Source organism: Anabrus simplex, chromosome 1, assembly GCF_040414725.1.
Source record: "Anabrus simplex isolate iqAnaSimp1 chromosome 1, ASM4041472v1, whole genome shotgun sequence".
Classification (NCBI taxonomy): domain Eukaryota; kingdom Metazoa; phylum Arthropoda; class Insecta; order Orthoptera; family Tettigoniidae; genus Anabrus; species Anabrus simplex.
In genome coordinates, this window is record NC_090265.1 from 323,469,585 (window position 1) to 323,483,370 (window position 13,786).

At 38.2% G+C, this 13,786-nt stretch overlaps 1 protein-coding gene across 1 annotated transcript in view; it reads right to left on the reverse strand.

The window, feature by feature from the left end:
* Positions 1 to 203: 203 nt before the first annotated feature.
* Positions 204 to 13,786, reverse strand: part of RpL4 (ribosomal protein L4) — a 49,838-nt gene continuing 36,255 nt past the window's right edge. The window contains exons 6-8 of the mRNA XM_067134844.2: positions 13,472 to 13,743; positions 8,176 to 8,335; positions 204 to 513 (exon numbers count right to left, since the gene is read on the reverse strand). Of these exons, the coding sequence (XP_066990945.1) occupies positions 253 to 513; positions 8,176 to 8,335; positions 13,472 to 13,743 (693 nt within the window). The 3' untranslated portion in view covers positions 204 to 252. The remainder of the gene's footprint in view (positions 514 to 8,175; positions 8,336 to 13,471; positions 13,744 to 13,786) is intronic.

Genomic DNA, 13,786 nt, shown 5'->3' on the forward strand with positions numbered 1-13,786 from the left:
GCTTGTGTTAATGAGGTTTTACTGTAATATCTGTTTTATATCTTATGAAATTTTACATTTGATAATTCGTCTGTTGACAATACATGCAAAATGTGCTCCGTGTAGCTGTATCTTGTACTTTAGGAATAAATATGTATAAAAAAGCGAAATTTGGTACGGGGAGATGAAAAAAAAAAAACAGAGCAATGATACAAGAAGTCATGTCCTTATAAACTCTTACTTTATTTGCGAATCAAAGCATTTTTAATTACATCACTTTTTGCCAGCTTTTGGATCTGCAGGCTTCTTCGGTGGTGTTGCTGCAGCTTTACCAGGTTTGGCATCCTTGCCTGTAGGCTTCTTCTTCTCAGGTGCTTTTGGTATAAAGGAGGCGGCTTTCTTAGCAGCGGTTTTATCTGCTCTCTTTGCCCTAGGCTTCTTGGTTTTAGCAGCCTTAACTTTCTTAATAGCAGCAGTACGTTGCTGGATCATCTTAGCATATTTCTTCTCCTTATCAGTCAACTCCAGTGTGATCTGCAACACAGTACAGCAACAATTAACTGACGAAAAGCTAATCAATACCAATTTTCCAATAAAAAGAACATGCATACAGTAAAACTCTGTTAAGGAATTCCTGCATAAAAGTTTTTCCACCTAAGATGCGAGATATTCTGGCCCCTTGATCGCTCCGATTCTTCGGTACTCCGCTATAAGTCGATTTACCGTATTTACGAGAATAATCCCCGCATTTTTTTTAACAAATTGAGGCACGAAAGTGGGGTGCGGGTTTTATTTGCGTCTAGATTGGCAACACGCTCCTGGCTCACCTAGTTTTTATGTTGGGTGTACAGTTATGCTTTCTGTAAGCGCATATGGAATAAAACTGTCCCCATATGTCATATTTAAACAGAAAACTACAGTATTCATACTTTTAATTATGAACTGCCTTTACGTTTAAAAAATAGTATTTTACAGAGTAATTTAAATTCAAAATTCCTTTGCGTCATGATAGAACGAGTCATCCGGAACGCACGGAGGAAGTTTTCCGCACTTTCATTTCGGTGTGTCTATAGTAGGTTTGATAGTTGCTAAGTTTGAGTGAAATCGTATATTCTTTTGTAGTCAGTGTTTTAAGGAAAAATACAATATCATGTAGCAGGCAGTGTGCGGAGAAGCAGAATTCGCGAAAACTGGCTCGTAATTATAATCATAATCAATTCGTACGTACCGAACCTTACTGTCAATGCCGATGAAACAGCATTAATTTTTTTATTTGTCTTTCTTACTGCCGAGCCCAGACAGGCTTATGGTGTTAAAGGATATGAGGTCCCTGTGCCGTATTACATTGCAGACGGAAGCGAAAGACTTCCTCCCTTCATCATAGGAAAGTTCGATAAGCCACGATGTTTTAAGAGCGTCTGGCACTTTCCATGCAAGTACAAGGCATCTAAAATGCAAACAGTACAGTAAGCCGAAAAATACAAAACTTACACACGGGAGCCAGTATAATTTGTCCTCTTCTTCGAATCATGCCTTTTTTTCATTGCGTGAGGTGTTTGGCAGTGAGTTATCCAAGTGCATTATTTGAATAATGTAAATGCGCCTTGTTCGGTACCTTTCGGAAATAGAATTTTTTCCATGGCATTTGAAAGGTTTAAACTGTGAATCAATGTTAATTGCATGCAGTAATGGGTATCATAATATTTTGCGACACGGCATGAGTTGGCATTTCTGAATTATGAGTTGGCGGTTATTCGAAATCACGTAAAAACGTGGTTTTAATAGAAAAACTATCTGACTTCAACGATGTGTCTGTTTCAAGTATTTTTTTGCACGAAAAGAATTATCCATCGCCAGTTGTGTTACTATCCGAGTAAAAACAGACCGCGTGTGAGAAATGTTCTAGACGTGGAACATGACGAATTTGTAATTTAGGAGAGGATTCTAGTGATGCAAGAGACAACGAATCTTCCAATCTTCAGGGAATCGAGCCTATTGCAAATTCAGATTAATGAAATACCTGTCACGTAAGTAGGCTTACTTGCTAATTTTCATGGCATTTTATAGCAGTGATAATGTATTTTTATCACCTCAGGCAAAGCAACTATATCCATAAATTATCATGTTCATATTTGCGTAAAGAACACGTGGACTTGGCGGAGTGATACGAAATGTTTGATTTTACCTATATTACCCTTTCGATGGAAGGAATTTTAGTTCTTCATTTTTTTCAAAACGAGGCTTCCTAAAATTAGGGTGCGGGGATCATTCGCGTAAATACGGTATACTCCCTGTACGAGCTAACCATTGTGTTCTCGCGTAGCTCATGATGATTAAATTGCATTATTAGGATGCAGCACAAGGATGACAAGTCATGAAATAAAATTCTCGCACAGAAAGAAACTCGTAAGTTTACATGTGCACTGAGAACAGTTTTGTTACTGCCACTGCGCTTATCACGCGCATAATATCTCCAAACCTTTTCCCATGCACTCATTTCTGCAATTAACTTCAAACCTGCTAATCTTCTCTTCATTACACATACCATGAAAATGTTTCCAATTGGAAAATAAATTTAAAGAAGCGTAATGGTTTGACTATGCAGTATAGTATTTCTGATAAACAACCACGAACTACCCCCGCTGCCATGACAACCAGCAGGATTGTAGGGGCATTATTGGTTCTAAATATAAGTTGCTACATTTATTTGGTTTTAAATGAAAAGGAGTGGAACTCAGAAAAGCAATCAAGCAGAAAGCAGTAACAAGACAATGTGGAGAACATAAATAGTGCTTTGGTGAAGCAGCTGGGGACTCGCTGTTTACTTTGAATAGAATCAAAGCAAAGAAAGAAGAGATCTTGGCTTCTACAGGAAGTACTTCAGCAAACTGCAAGAAAGTTAATCGGGAAGGTCGATGAAATAGGAAAAAACTCTACTAGTGTGGATTAAACAGCCGCTGGTCTCCTTAGAGTCTTAGCTCATACTGCAGGGGGACCAGCAGGAGGGGATGGGATGTTCTATTCATTTTCACAGAATAGACTCATTTGATTCTGTTCACATTACTGAATTCATGGCACATTTAGAGTCACCGTTCCTATTTCACCCGCATTCGATGCTCACTGCTGCCATTTGGTCTTCATTCTATGAACTGCTTACCCGTAGTGTCATCCAGCTTTCAGATTCAGGTCCCACCTGTACCCATCTCTTCGCATCAAGTTTTGAGGTTACAAAACTTTTCCGTCAGAGACAACTACATTAAATGAGGACGTTCTTGCGGAAGCAAAGAAAAAAATGTCGGAGGGAAATGTGCTAAAATTTTAAAAAATCATGTTATTATATTTAAAGTTAGGTTTGAACGTAAAAATAATTGAGATAAAGACAAAGAAACAAGTGTTTGAAATTATAATTCATGAAATGAATAAAGAAATAATACATTTAAAGAATCACAGTAAAACATCAAGGGAAAACGTCCTTAGAAATGCAAACTATGTATTTGCATAAAAATTTAAAATGTACAAAAATTGTCAAGAATTTGATTCAGAATAAAGTAACATGTTTAAAAACGCATGTTAAACTTTGATTTTAAGTGAAGTTGTTTCCAAGAAAGCCAATCTGATTTACTAATCTGCCCTTCCGTAAACAGTAACCCCAAACTACCAGACTAAGAAATCTATGCTGTATGTTATTCTTCAGGGAAATGAACTTCATGTATGAGAGAAGGGGAAATAGAGCAATGCAATACAAAGGGAAGACAGTCTGTTGATGTCATAAGTACCTCTGTCAAAAAGTACAGAGAAGAAGGCCAGAACATTGTTTATACAGACGAAAGTTGGGCTGACAGTGGAATAACTGTTACTGAAAAGTAGAAAGATTAAACATAAGCTTTTCTTGCAGGGCTTTCAATCAGGTCGAAAACTCCCACTGCTCGTGGGCCACGATTTGCTACCATAACGGAAACGGGTTCGTGCTAATGCTGAATATATCTTTTTGTGTAAGGAAAAATACTGCTGACGCACACAATGAGAAGGGTAGAGTGTGTTACGAAACATACTTTTTAGAAAAACCTTTGCCAAACTTGCTTCTAATTTCCGTTATTGTTATTGACGATGCTTCTTATCACAGTGGAAAGAATTAATAATGTTAATGGCTTTACGTCCCACCAACTACTTTTTCGGTTTTCAGAGACGTCGAGGTGCCGGAACTTTGTCCCACAGTTCTTTTACGTGCCCGTAAATTTACCGACACGAGGCTGACATATTTGAGCACCTTCAAATACCACCAGACTGAGCCAGGATCGAACCTGCCATGTTGGGTCAGAAGCCAGCCCCCCAACCGTGTGAGCCACTCAGCCCGACACACAGTGGAAAGAAGGCGCCCATACAGATAAGAGCTGGAACAAATGCGCTACGCAAGAATGGATGAGGGAACATCATATTCAATACAAAGATGAAACGTTGAAAAAAAACTTAATGGACATTACTGATTTGGAAAAGGGAAAATACGGTAAGTATCAGATAGATGAATTTGCTTTAGGAAGAGGAGACAGCACTTCGGCTGCCCCCTACCAATGCGAATTAAACTGCACTGAACTCTTATGGGCTCAGGTGAAACATTATGTGAGCTTACATAATACGGACTTCAAAGAAATGCAAAACATAGAGGAAGGTTTAACGTGTCACCTGATAACCAGAGGAATCATGTTAATCATGTTCAGAAAACTGAAGACAATATATGAAAGACTGATGAAATTCAGGACGAAATCAATCCCATCATCGTCCAACTCTGTGACTCTTCAGACGAAGAAAGTTTGCTGCTTGTTTTTGAAGTTAGGAGCTTCTCACAGTATGGTTGAATATACTGGAGTGACATGAACAATTAAGAAATTTACCCTGTAAAAATGTGAAAAATACAGCACAAATTGTATGTTAAATCGGGTCCACTACCAACTCTTATCTTTCATACGTAGATGTGAGTGAATGGTTATTGTTCTGTGGTATTTGTAGCAAAATATAATGTAATTCACAAGAGCTTGATATCTAATCGCAATGTGTACTTTGTAAGCCTTGATAGAGTTCATTTCATTGTTACAACTTACTGATTAATTCGCACAATTTTTACGACGAAGATGGATCGAAGAGAACTGTTGGCAGTACTTGCTGTAAGATATCAGTATTCATAATGGCTGGCAACTGTGCGGAACATGTGGGTTTTGCTGCTGCAACGCTCGAGTCATCTTTAAAACACCTTAAAGCCAATAAAAGTGGGGATAAAATAAGTACGAAATCGACGTAAATGGTTTTGAACGTATACAGTAGCTTGCGGAATGAGACTGCTGAGTGGACTGAGGAAGAAATGGTGAAATTGACTGCGCACTTGGTTCAACTCATTTGCGGTTATCGTCATTTGGGGTAAAATTACGGCGTGAGTTTTTTCTATAAAGTCGAATAGGGTACATCAGGTAAGTTAGACACGTGGGTTTGAAGTACCGACACTGGAAAATATTCTCCCATTACCAGCTAACAATATGACCTGAACTGAAATAAACATGAACTAATAAAAATACAATTCATGTAATGTCAACAATGACATAACGGCAAAAATTTAAAACTGTCCACACGAGAAGTGCCGGATATCAAAGGAGGGACCTTGCTACATTATCATATCCAATCTTGTACAAGTGACGTGACCATCCACACTTTTTCTTGAATAACATGGACCACTCGCGGAAATTTTGCTTTTGGCACTGTTTTTCCTTTTAGAGCAACGTAAGATGCAAGCTTTCTGCCATCAGCTATTACAGCAAGAATTGCAGTACATCGTTTTTTGCTTCCGGTAGTGTGTACGATAACACTGTATGTTCCTTTCTTATAGATTGTTCAACTTTGTGGCATATGGAAACTGATTGGCGCCTGACCTGCGGTTCCTATAAGGGAGATAAAAATATTCCTTCAATTTACGCTTCTCAATCACAAAACGATGAAAATGGTGGAAATCATTCGCCATTTTTGGATAATGTTCTTCATCGAAGAGTAAGCCCACTTCTCTTCATAAAACCAATCAAGCCTCGGCTAACTTTCAAATCCGAGACGATGATTCCATGTGCAGCAGCGATTTCTCATTCTTTAAAATACAGCATTTCATGAGAAACAGCATATACAGCGTTGCGTAACAAAATCACGTATTTACGCAGATCCTCCTCTACTTGCCGCTTTTTGGTCCGTGAAATGCTTTGCAAGACTTGTTGGCCGCTTGAAGTGGACTTCTCTTACCGCGGTAGCGCACGTTTCATTTGGACATTGAACATTTGCCCGCTGTCCTATTCTCCTATGTTTCGGCGTAACTGATCACTGCAAGTTTCTATGATGCAGTATTACTCGAATACAGTGGACTGACAATTTTGAGATCACTGAATGTCCCGTACCCGTAACACTTGTAAAACTAGTGCAGTGGGATTTCCTGCCGGCTAATTATAGCACCAATTTAAAATATTACCAAAATTTATTGGGTTCAACCTATTTTTGGTAATATCTTAAATTGATTTACATTTCAATACGGACCAAATATGAAATCTGTAACATGTAATAACAGCACGTTGCCCTGTACTCGGAACGCCCGCTTTCACAATGCGAAGCCTGCTACATGAGTAGTAGATATCTTTATTTCGAAACGCATATGGAGCTCCCTGATGGATGTTTGAAGTCGTGGGTTCATCAAATACGTCATTTCTTTTTCTCCACTTTGGACCCAAAAATATTGGGATGCATAAATTACGCAAGAAAATACGGTAGTTTCCTTTACAAGACTATAAAATTAACGGAAATTTATAGGTATCTCTGAACACTTGGAGATACCGTTTGTTATATCCCTTACACCCCTTAAAAACAATCAATTCATTAAAATAATGCACTTAAATATGCAAAACTACCACACACAAAACAATTTAATATGTCCCATTCATTATTAACATACGACTTTGACTGAAGGGGAAGGCATAGAAATGCAAGAAAAAACACACGGCCTACAATTCTGACGAAACTACGCACAGAAACGATGTTAACAGCGCAAACAATACAATAACAAACTCATTTTTTCGTCCCAATTAATTGAGTCAGCAGCGCGCGCTAGCCTGCCTTGCTTGCAGGACGATTGGCCCGATACACGAAAGCGACAGACGAAACATTCATGAAATAAAGCATCAAATAAATACACTTGAAAATGAGGTTTCGTAAATTACACAAGCACATGAGAATTCAGCCTTCATCCTAGGGGAAGAGTATTGGCCGTACTGGAGGTTATATTGGTAAAAATAGGAAGAAGTAAAAATAAATCGGAAGGGCTGGCAGGTATGCATTATGCAGTTGCAAACACTCCGCACTGCATTACTTCTAAATTGATGTTCTGGCTGATTTTGGCTCCGCCTGGTGGTTATGCACTGACATTCAAACTAATCCCAAGCTGCCATTCATATCAACTTATATCAGCAAAGTCGAAACCTAGTTGCCAACTTTAACATTTACATTCACCACACGGTTAACCTATGTGTATGGTATTTGGTACGGTTCGCAATCTTCTGCATTTTTCTTTAGTAATTAGTGTTTTTCATATTAGTCTTAATCGCTTTACTATATTGCAGTACTGTATAGCATAGTTTACAGTTTAGCCTAGCATACATTAGTAAAATACAGGTTTAATAGTTCACTGTATTAAAAAACTATAGTTTTATTTATTTGCGTGTAATGGTGTACTTAGTTCATGTGTGTTTAGCATATCTCAGTGCAGCTCGGGAAAGACAAAAGGCAAAAATGTGACCGACATAAGTGGAGTTCCCTTTATAAGCCATAACCTCCATCCTGTGCCAGCCATCAGTGGCGAGGTCTTATTTCCTCATTCACTTTTATTCTTAATCAAGTATCCTCATTTTAGTGTTGGATGTTGTTACTAAGTGTAGTTTTTGTGAATTTGTTTCCAATCCAGATCCATTAACTTTTCTGAGTACGGTACTACATTTTACGTCAGCTTACTGCGGCCGTACTGCATCAACTGTTCTCTTGGCAGTAGCGTGCTGGCAACAGAGGTAAGGTGATGCTCATTTGTTTTGTGAAACGTCAATTTAGAAATGAAGCCGTGCGGAATATAAGGAAAAATTTGTAGAAAGCGTGACAAAAGTAACCCGATAAGGCCAATAAATTACTCACTCCTCTCTTCTTAGCAAGCAACAGATCCCTATCTCGTTTGCTCTTCAGGGCAGTGAGGATTGCTTTCCTCTTCAGCACAGCAGCATATGGATTCAATTTCAAAAGAGCACGCGTATTGCGCAGAGGATTCTGCTTCTTCACTCGACGAACAATTGTCTTACTGGAAAGAGAAAAATTCAACTATAAGGTATGCATTTAAAACATCAGAAAATTATTATAAATATACACTACTACGATCAGATACTCAATGGTAATCATGATTAAATCATAACCCAGTGCTAAAGTAATTGGTCATCATGGAATTTTATTAACTTATGGTTCAGGAAGGACTCTTAATACACAGAAATTTCTACATACTTTGACTATATTATTGTGAAAAAAAGTTTTATTACTCAGCTGTGAACTTTTAAATGGCCAGTTCACTTGACTATCACGTGTCCCTAAATTCTGACTTATCAAGTTACAATAGTTGTGATGCAAACATTTATTCAGAAAAATCAAGTATAAAAATGTACACAACATTCACAAGGAAGTCAACATGACCTTGGTTGTTTGGATATGAGAATGTAACACTGTTAGCAATGACAATGATGATGGACCTGATCACGGAAGTTAAGATAACCCAAAGGGAGACCAGGAGAATAATCATTACACAACAAGATTCTTTTGATCAAAGATACCACAGTGCAACTTTCAAATAGATTCATTCACAGAGGCTTGCAGACTCAATGCTGGAAGACATATGAGCCTACAATGAAGTTGTTAATAACATATTACTGGTCAACATGATAAATGTCCAAATAACAAAGAAACCACTTTACATCCAGTTTTAGATAACTGACAAAAAATAAATTACAGCGAAACCTCGATTCTCCGTTTTTCGAGGGACCATGAAAATAAAACTTATAACACGGGAAAACGGAAAATCCGGGAATGAATGAAAACCATCAACAATTTGGCTAAACATCACAAAAATTAAATATGTATAATTATAATCTTACAAAAACTCCTAAACCAAACCAAACTACAGCCCCAGTGGGACTTTGCCTTCCAAGCGACCGCTGCTCAGCCCGAAGGCCTGCAGATTACGAGGTGCGCATGGTCAGTGCGACGAATCCTCTCGGCAAATATTCCTGGCTCTGTAGATCGGGGTCGCCATCTCACCATTAGATAGCTCCACAATTAAAGGTATTCACGTAGGCTGAGTGGACCTGGAACCAGACTTATATCCAGGTAAAATTGCCTGACCTGGTCGCAATCGAACCCGGGCCCTCTGGATGAGAGGCGGGTATGTTAGACCGCGAAACCGCATTAATTACCGGTACGCGAGTTCAAAATCTCGGTACCCGGTACTTTATATTCAATTTTACAGGGGAATCTTCGTCAGTTTCCCGTGAAAACTTCTTTCAGTTCAGCAACTTTGATTAGGCTAGCCAAACTTCGAAAAATCTATTAACGCCAAGCCAAACGACAATCGACCACAGGTAGTTTTTAATTCTCTCATCTAATAAAATAAAGCACATTAGATACAAAAGCACCCAAAATGATGGCAAAATCCGTTCATTTCTTAATCTTTCATTGTAATTTGGTCTCCGGTATATTGTTCGTAGTCAGTTTCTGGAAATCTCGCACCGCGCAAATTAGGCCTACATCGACTTTTAAAGATGTTGAACTCGAAAACATGATTTCGAATGTAAGCATCGATTCTTAAAAGTTCTCGAATGCATTATATTCAATTCTGCGCGTCACAAATCCAATCAAATTGGAAAGATAAAAGAAATGTAAACACTTCAGAAATTACGGTTATTCGTGACCTTGAGGTCATCTGGAAAGCGCGCTCGCTGCACATGTCAGTACGAGTTTGAAATGATACCAACCATTTAACATGTAACGTGCGCAAATAAAACGACTGCAGTTTTTGGTATTTTAACACGAAAACGTAACATTCCCAGTCTTACATCAGGACCTAAACAGTAATAGGCAATCCCAAGACCTCCCATGGCTTTCTTTTATTTTTTTAAATGTAGGGTTCAACATCTGTTTTGGTCTCGCTAACATATCATGTACGATAATATCAAAAGGTACTGAATTTGTGTTAAGAAGGAGCAGTTTCGATTCCTGCCTGAAAGCCCAGTTACTCTGCAGTGCCCTGAGCAAAGTGCCGAAAACCTCTTCGGCAGTATGATCGAAAAAAAATGTAAAAATATAAACATCTAACCCTGGACATAATATGGACGCTTTATAAGTGCGAACATATGACGAAACTCGTTCCATCTTCAAGCAGAGCTGTCGAAATGCGCCATGTCTCCTCGCAATTGTTGTGGGCACCCTCTGCTTTATGATTTTCCGAGATTCTCCAAACAATACCACCCGAATGCGATGCTAAGATGGTCTCTTATGCAAGTTCACCGCCGATCGCTTTTCTAGTACCGGTACAGTACTTGCTTTAATTATCGCAGTAACGGGGCGTTAACGCCAAGATCCATAAATATGCCATAGCAGTCCTTTCGTGAGATACAGTTTATTAAAAAACGATTGATCGAGGATTTAGCATTGATGGGACTGGAATTTCTGGACGGTTGATCCGGGAAAGCGTTTCTTTGAGGAACGGATAATGCGGGACTTTTACAACGTGATTTAATTACGATGCTCGCGGGACCACGTAATTTGAACGCATATTCCAGGAAAACGTATTTTCCGGGAACGGATAATCGAGGTTCCACTGTAATGATATACAAGAATAATGCATATTACTTAACTTTTCCTAACAGGAAGAAGATTGTTTAAAGGAGAAGAACTGAACAGCCATTCCTGTCATTCATGACTATCTAATGAATGATTTATCAAATTGGTTTAAATTATATACCCTCCAATAATATCTTGGAAGTTAGACTTCAGAGTAAAGTACAGCAGAAGCTCTACTAAAAGTTTTTACAGGGACCTGATTTTTTTAACTTTAAATGGGGGTTTACCTTAAATCGGGGTTTCAGTAGAAAACAACAATTCTAGAGACCTTTGCCTGTATTAACCAAAATCGCCCCGTGGTGTAGGGGGGCAACGCATCCGCCTGTCACCGGGCGGCCCCGGGTTCGATTCCCGGCTGGGTCAAGGGTTTTTAATTGTAAATGATTAATATCCCTGGCCTGGGGACTGGGTGTTTGTGTCGTCCTTAATATTTCTTGCCTCACATTCAACACTCTACACTTCTGCAATTCCCCTTACACGCAGGTTCCTCTCATATGTTGAAAGTCGTGGCAAAAGATCTTCACAGGCCGACGCCACGAACAAATAACATTTTTTTTAAATTGTAAGATTATACATTATTTACAGTGAAAACAATAAAACCAGGAGATATCTATCCTACACACTGTACTGTAATTACGGTTTGTGCTTCATTTTGACAAATTTTTGTCCGTGAATACAAAACTGCTTTGGTTTAAGGTTGTTATAACGTTATACATCATTTTCCATAAAAGTCGGGAAAGATACCAAACTCGCACAAAATCACATCAAAATTGGTATGAAACAGCATTCAGCTTGTTTTAAAATTTTCACGGATATCTTCCAAGCAGCGGCTTACTTATTAGTACTATTTTATAATTACAGTAGTTTGAACATGCATATTCAGTTTCATTCTTGAAAATTGTAATAGCATCACACAAGAGGCTCCATTTTCTTACTTTAAACGGCGTCACCGAACCTAGGTTTACTGCGCATTTATTACAAAAACTTATTTCAAGCTCTCGGTAGAATAATGGCAACATTTTCAATATAAATTTACATGGGAACAGCCTTTCTGAAATTTAACAAGACGCGAAAGTACAAACCTAACCTCTGAAATAATTTATGTACACCGCTGTATCTTGAGAAGGAGAAGTTTCCACATTTTAATTTTATTTCAGTACACATTATTAAAATTATGCAATTGTTCACTTCATCCTTCACTTCAAAGGAGTTAACAACTGCTTTCATTGCACTTATCGCAAAAACATGTTCTCCCGATGTTTGTTAACACCAGTCGGAGTTGTGAGAATGTGTGGAGACCTCAAGCTTGCTCATGATAAACTCGCTCGCGCATAGCGAGGAATCTATATGGGAGATGATCGATCGCATTCAATATAAACGCCGCAGTAGAAAGTATGAATACTGATACCAGATAAAAACTAACACGCCCGAAATTGCCCGTACTAACGGATGAATCAGTAAAAGGGTTCTCATTCCAACCAACGGATATTACATTAATAGAGGAATGTTCGAAGGTTGTAATAATATTGTCATTAAAACGGGGGTTCTCTCCTACTACAGCAGCTGCGGTCGGATGTGCATGCCAATAACATGTTTGTGTCCAATAACGGACCAACTATATTGTGTATGCAAGTCCGAATACTCACTTTAGCCCTAAGTGCCCACGCTCTAAATTTCTCTTCTGCCTTGAATCATCCTTAGGAAGCTTGGGACATCTTTTTCATAGGTTCTTAATGTCCCATTACCAAAATAAATAGAAATAAATATTTGAGAATTTTAACAGTTCCTTAATTCTAAATGCGGTTTTTGCCACATTGTGAATTACATTAAATCGAATATAAAATTCGATTGCTCTTATGGGATAATTTTCAGGACTGGAAATTTCTTCCGTTAAATGCGGGTTTACGCTAAATTGAGAAAACGCAAAATCAGGGTATTAATGTCTAAATTTGTCCTAACCCAATTTCTATCAGGACATGGAAGATTTAAATCTTACCCCGAGCGATTAAAATCCAAATTAGAGATGGACGTTTATGCTTTTGTGGTTCTGCTCAGACAGTGGTTCATCTACTTTTCTCCCGACCCGTGTTTGGAATGAAAAGACGTATTTGAGTACCAACTGAACAGTAGTGATCTTATATTTTCTAAACCACTGCATGATATTTTCAAGAAGCCTAATAGTTATAAGCAATTCATAATATTCATTCTGCATATCTTTAACAAACTGAACTCTTAATCGTCCATTTTGAAATATTCAAAGTTTATAAACTACAGCCCTAATTGCATTCTTGTGAACTAGAGCTCCATGCTGTACTGGATATTCAATAATATCTTGGAAATTTAACTGAAGCCGGCTGACCATAAAAAGAGCAACTGCATTAACTCAGAATAGACAACGATGAATGTAATGACTTCAAAACAAACCATCAGTACTTTACTAATATGAAAGTTCATTCTCCAACTTTAGTGAAGCAATTCACATTGTGGGATGTCCACATAGACAATAACTAAAAAATCATTTTGTGAATACTAGTAACTGGAAAATACTTACTTAGGTGGCCGTAGAACCTTCTTAATTTCCTCAGACTTCAGAAGACGAGACAAATCAGTGTTGCCCATCTTGGGCATAGGAAGATTATAACCATTTTTTAGAGTTGCCTTCTTTCTCCAAGTTCCATACAAATTATCCAACTCATTAAAAGCAGAACGGGTCCAAATCACAAATCGTCCAACATGACCACCAGGAGCAAGTTTCAGTAAGTTCAGTTTGCTTACGTTGATCACATCTACTCCAGGAATGTTACGGAAGGCTTTTGATAATCCCTGGCAGACAGAACAAACGAAAGGAAAAAACATAATTCTTCCA